Source organism: Coffea arabica, chromosome 1c (genome assembly GCF_036785885.1).
Source record: "Coffea arabica cultivar ET-39 chromosome 1c, Coffea Arabica ET-39 HiFi, whole genome shotgun sequence".
NCBI lineage: Eukaryota > Viridiplantae > Streptophyta > Magnoliopsida > Gentianales > Rubiaceae > Coffea > Coffea arabica.
In genome coordinates, this window is record NC_092310.1 from 44,727,582 (window position 1) to 44,733,493 (window position 5,912).

The following is a 5,912-nucleotide window of genomic DNA, read 5'->3' on the forward strand; positions in this document are numbered from 1 at the left end:
TTAGCAGAGCACTCTAGAACCGGCCACCATTACTGTAGCTGAACCTTGATGTTTTAACAACTGATTTATCTAATGCTACGTCCCTCAACTGCAACTTTCTTGAAATACAAGTTGAAGCAAATGTAGTATAACTTACATGATTAAACAAGCAGCTATTCTCCTACTCATAGGCATGCATGCTTCACTGGCCTCTGATCGCAACTTCTTTGCCGCATCATTGCAGCAAAGAGATGGGATCAGAACAAACTGAAGCTGTTTTCATGTATGTGATTCAGGGGGTTGCTTTACGCCCCTTTTCTAACTGATAGCAGCCAATCACCCTATGTAAACCCCTAGCTGTGGCATCTTGAAAACACAATCGCTACTAGTTCACTTGGAAAGTTTGAAACACCATGAAGTTCAACTACACCTTGTCCCTTTTGGTTTCGTGTTTCATTTTATACTTAACCTTCACCAATGCTGCAAATTTCAACATTATAAACCAATGTACCTACACAGTTTGGGCAGCTGCTTCCCCAGGCGGTGGCAGGCGACTTGACCAAGGTCAAACATGGTCCCTAGATGTGGCTCCTGGCCCCACCAACGCTCGCATTTGGGGCCGAACCAATTGCAACTTTGATGCCAATGGCCAAGGCCAGTGTCAGACAGGTGATTGCAACGGGCGCCTCGAATGCCAAGGCTATGGAAAGCCTCCGAATACACTAGCTGAATTCGCCCTAAACCAGCCTAACAACTTAGATTACTTCGACATTTCCCTGCTTTATGGATTCAACATCCCATTGGAGTTCAGCTCCGTTACTCCTTGCTATGATATCAGATGTTCAGCACCTATTGTTGATCAATGTCCAACTCAGCTAAGAACTCCAGGTGGGTGCAACAATCCTTGCACTGTTTTCAACACAACTGAGTACTGTTGCACCAGTGGCACTAGCTGTGGCCCGACCTTCTTCTCCACGTTCTGCAAGGGCAGGTGCCCTGATGCTTATTGCGATCATCGAGATGATCCTACAAGCTTTTTTACTTGCCCAAGTGGTACAAATTATAGGGTTGTTTTCTGCCCTTAAAGAAATCCAGATATTTTAAGGTTCTTGGGACAGCTTATATGCTCCAAGAACTTCACTAGAAAAGTAGATTTTGAAGAAATAAGCGCAAATGTGATCCTTCTTGTGATGATCCACAGTAATTGCAACAAATTTGAGCACCTATAGCTTTGTGCGATTGAGAAATCAAAGCCAGAACTTGGGGGCTTTCCAAGCTTATGTGATGTCCTTCTAATTCATTCTTTTCCATTCAATCGGTACTAGCTTAATTATCTTTATTAAGTCTGCCGAAAAGGATTGAACCAACAAATTTGAAAAAAAAAATTTCAGATTACAAAATATTTAAAATTCAAGATATGGCTTTGGTTATCAGCCCATCACGGCCCAATTAAGGGTCCACCTAAAAACACTTGAAACTTGAGGACAAACACAGGACTTGATGGAGTTTGGTGGTTTCTAGTTGGGCTCCCAGTGCTTTTTTTGTCTACAGTTGTCTTTCAGATTTTGGTCGTATTTCCACCAGCCCATGGAATTTAATTTACAAAAATGAATTTAAATATATCTAGAAATTAAAGATTTAGAATTCAAATTCCCTGTCCCCTCCCAATTTCGTAAGCCCCCTCCTTCCCCTACTAGAATATATATATATATATATATATATCATTCTACTGAGAAAACGATTTCAGAAAATTACTACAAACAATATATTGCAAGTTTTCTCAATTGCATACCAATTGTGCTAGCTTATGGAAGTGATAAATAAATCATTTTTGTTCAGCTTTTCCTTTTGGCTGATTCTCCCATTGACAATCATCACGAAGAAAGAAAGAAATGAACTTCACCCTTTCAACTAGTGAATAAATTGAATATAAATAAAACGATAAATAAATATCTTAACACTCAAACATAATGCTAGTTAAGTCCTTATTCCCCTCAGCGGTAAAAAAAAAGACATCAATGTATGGATAGGAAAATTATTAAACCAACTCGAAATTAAAGCATGCCCTCGCTATTATCCACAGGTGACAAATGGCAGGGCTGTAATTATTTGGAGAGCAAATTTATTTAGATCAAAATATTTATGACCACTTTGGCACATGGGCCCAATACTGGATCAAAAAGCTGAACTGGATCAAAGCATCTGCCCTGCCTTTTCTCCAACCCTTTCCTCTTGCAGCCAACTTTCTTCCTCCCACAGGCTAAGGAGGGCCATCCCTCTAATTTCTTTCTTCTTTTCTTATTTTGTTTAAATAGCAGCTTTTCTTAAGTTTTGTTTAATAGAACTGTTCTCTCTCTCCTAAATTTTTTTTTATCTCTCTTAAATTCTTTTAATAGGAGTTTTGTACTCTCCTTAGATTTCTTTTTTGGAAGTTTTGAATTTTATTGATACTTTTCTTATTAGATCTGAAATTTCTAAAATTTGTTTTGTCAGATCTAAAATTCTCAAATTTGTTATGTCAAATCTAACTTTCTCTATGGGCCAAGTTTGTTTAACATCAAATCTGACAGTTCAAGACAGGCGCAGAATATTGCCATGCATAGAATGGAGCTGCAGTTGTGATTCATCTGATATAAAAACATTTTGGGTTATTTCATGGTGGTATCTTTTAATTTTAGGATTCTAGCACGTTAAGTCTTGCCTTATAAAATTAGGATTTGTTTTTGAGTTTTGAAATTTAAATTTCTACAGCCATTTTAGCCATATTAAATATTGTGGTCATTGGTATTTGAGTGGTGACTTGATTTTTCCTAGAAATCTTTGGTGCATTTTTGTAGAGACATTATTATATTCATTATTTTCTTGACAGGTTTTAAAAACCTTTTTAAGTTTTTTGAGTGATTTATTAATCGAAGAATCTTTTATCCATCCGTGGTTATTGTTAACCTCAAAATATTCCTCCAAGCATTACAAATATATTAGAAATTGGCTTTAAGTCATAGCTTCAAAACACTGGAGAATCCATTAAAGACTGTTAAAAATTACGACATTTTCTATATATGAAAGATCTGGGATTGCAGCATGACCTGCAATTACATCACCACAACTCTGCTGGAGGGTTCCGAATTCCAAACTTATTTATTCAAAGTCAAAGGTTATCGGCCAAGTGAGGCTGTTATTACCCAAGCCTAAATACTCCAGATCTTTCAAATGAAACAATGATCTTGGAATGCTTCCAGTGAAGTTATTGCTGTTAAGGTTGATGTGAGTCAAGTGTGGGTAATTCATCCAACAGTCAGGAATTTCTCCTGATAGAGAATTCTCTCGAAGATCCAGATACCAAAGATATTGTGTTTCATTCTTCACTTCACACAAAATGTGAGAGATGCCTCCTGAAAACAAATAGTTAGAAATTAAGTTCTAAATATGTCAATCAATGATAAATTAATTGGGTGTGTAGGCAATTGAATATGTTTGATTGTTGTGTGCATATAAATCTTTTAACAGTTTTAGAGATATATTTGAACTTTTATAATAAAATTAATTGTGAGAAAGTTCCACATGGACCAATGATGGGTTGAATAACCAAGAGGGAATAGCCATTGAATATGTTTGACTATAATGCATATATAAACCTCTAACAGTTTCAGAGATATTTGAACCCTTACCATCGAGCTGATTGTGAGAAAGGTCTACATATTCCAATGATTGGTTGAATAACCAAGGTGGAATGGTATCTGAAATTTCCGTGAAGGACAAGTCCAAATCCCGAAGGATTTTTTGTGATCGAATCCATGTAGGAAATTGGATCCCCAGCTTCCACGAGCCCAATCTAAGTACTTCAAATTGGACACGAGGAGTCCAACTTGCACTTGCTCTTAAGGTTAAGGAGTTTTCAGATGCATCAAAATACGTTAAAACTGTCAGATTGTCTAGGTGACTCCCACTCACAATGCCTTCCATTGAATTGTCGTTAATACAAAGATCTTCAAGTTTGTAAAGCTGCCAAAGACTTTCAGGAAGAGTTCCGGTGAGTTTGTTGTGAGATACATCCAAGTGCTCCAAGGATGACAGTTTTCCTAATTTTGATGGAATTGAACCAGATAGAGCATTTTCATACAGCGAAAGTTCTTTGAGCTGGGTACATCTTCCTAAATTTGATGGAATTGAGCCAGATAGAGAATTATTATTTAGCAAAAGGTATTTTAGCTTGGTACAGTTGCCAACAGTGCTTGGAATTGGACCATTCAAGTGATTACTACTCGCATCAAGTGTAATCAAGTCCTACGACGTGAATACTTCACTTGGTAAAGAGGAGCTAAGGTTGTTATTAGATAGGTCAAGATATTGAAGGTTGGAAATGTTGGCAATAGATCTTGGGATAGAACCTCGAAAGTGATTGCCGTGAAGATCAAGTGAAATTAGGGCAGTTAAAGTGGATAATTGGCTTGGGAGGAAGGTAGCGAAGTTATTCTCTGACAGATCCAAAGATGTAAGGGAGCTCCAATTCCAAATTCCTTCCAAGAAGCCGTCGAAATCATTCTCCCTAAGGTTGAGAGAAATGAGATTGTTAAGATGAACAAGCTCGTTTGGTAGCGAACCATTCAGATAGTTCAAAGAAAGATCCAAGTGTTGGAGGGAAGTCAAGTTCCAAGAACCTCTGGGCAATGGGCCTTCAAACAAGTTCCCACTTAAATCAAGGGAAGCAAGGGCAGTAAGACCGAATATCCATCTAGGTACGACGGGTCCAAGAAAATTTCCAGAAAGATCTAGGACAGTAAGAGAAGAAAAGTTGGCATGGAAGACAAATGTATCTCTGCCAATATGATGAGAAATTAAATCAAGTTGACAAGATGACAGATGTATCTCTACCAAAGAAGGGATCGTGTTAATCAACTCTAGCCAATTAGACGCTAGACGAAGGTTCACGCCACTCATATCTAGGTGCTCCAGATTAAAGAGACCAGCCAACCATTGCCAGTTGTCAGCTCGGAGGGTAGGAGGCTGCCAGACTTCTCGGCGAACACTTAAAGTGCGTAAACTTGACAGGTTTCCAAGCTGATAGGGAACCATTCCTTGAAATCCAGCTCCAGATAAATTCAGGTACCTTAGACTTCTGAGAGACCCAATAAAACTGGGAATTGGAATTCCACTGAAATTATTTAGACTTAGATCAAGGTAATGCAAGTGAGTCAAATTTTGTAACGAATGACTGATTTTACCGCTTAATGGTGATTTAGGATCAGCCAACACCTCATCACCAACGACATCAATTTCACGAGCAGGACTCTGAAGGTGAAGTTGAATCACGCGGCCACTTCGGTTGCTACAAACAACTCCGTCCCATTTGCAGCAATCAACGTCGTGAATCCAAGACGAGAGTCTGCCATAGGGATCTTTCAAGTCTTTCTTGAAGTCCATAAGAGCTTGTTTCTCACTTGCATAGCAAGTTGCATTTAAAGTTTTGCTGGAAGAACAGAGAAAAATTATTGCGACGAGTAAGAAAACAGAGAAATGGGTTGATCCACCGATGGTCATGTGAAATGTCGGAAGAAATACATTGCATTCGGCTATGTTGCAGATAGATATAAAGAGAAATATGAAAAATATGGAAGTCCCTAAAATACCCCTTCTGGGTTGCTAGATTGAGAAGCGGATGGAAATTATGCGGTGGCGCCGCCGCTAAGCTCCTTGATTGAAACGAAATATAAGTTTAGAGATTAAATTGATTATAAATAATGTATAGAGACTAAATTGACAAAAAAAAATTTAGGGACTAAATTGGCGATTTTTCCAATAATTTATCAGAGACAGACATAGGGTGGACAGGCAAGGGCAGCCGCCTTCCAAAAGTTTTAAAAATTTTAAAATTCTCCCTATAATTTTAGTTGTCAACTAAAATTTTATTATGTTATCCCCCTAAACAAAATTAT

At 38.0% G+C, this 5,912-nt stretch overlaps 2 protein-coding genes across 2 annotated transcripts; one reads left to right on the forward strand and one right to left on the reverse strand.

The window, feature by feature from the left end:
* Window positions 1-390: 390 nt before the first annotated feature.
* Window positions 391-1,064, forward strand: LOC113740189 (thaumatin-like protein). The gene has a single exon (XM_027267723.2). The coding sequence runs from the start codon at window positions 393-395 to the stop codon at window positions 1,062-1,064; it is 672 nt and encodes a 223-aa protein (XP_027123524.2). The 5' UTR covers window positions 391-392.
* A 1,939-nt stretch (window positions 1,065-3,003) lies between these two features.
* LOC113740198 (receptor-like protein EIX1) lies at window positions 3,004-5,610 on the reverse strand. Its single transcript, XM_072071548.1, has 2 exons — window positions 3,648-5,610; window positions 3,004-3,371 (listed from the first exon to the last, which is right to left on the reverse strand). Exon 1 carries the CDS (start codon window positions 5,515-5,517, stop codon window positions 4,264-4,266), a length of 1,254 nt encoding a protein of 417 aa, XP_071927649.1. The 5' UTR covers window positions 5,518-5,610; the 3' UTR covers window positions 3,004-3,371; window positions 3,648-4,263.
* Window positions 5,611-5,912: the final 302 nt, after the last annotated feature.

Excerpts from the sequence above, each read along its gene's own strand:
- LOC113740189 (XM_027267723.2), top strand. The coding sequence starts at position 393 with ATGAAGTTCAACTACACCTTGTCCCTTTTGGTTTCGTGTTTCATTTTA.
- LOC113740198 (XM_072071548.1), bottom strand. The coding sequence starts at position 5,517 with ATGACCATCGGTGGATCAACCCATTTCTCTGTTTTCTTACTCGTCGCA.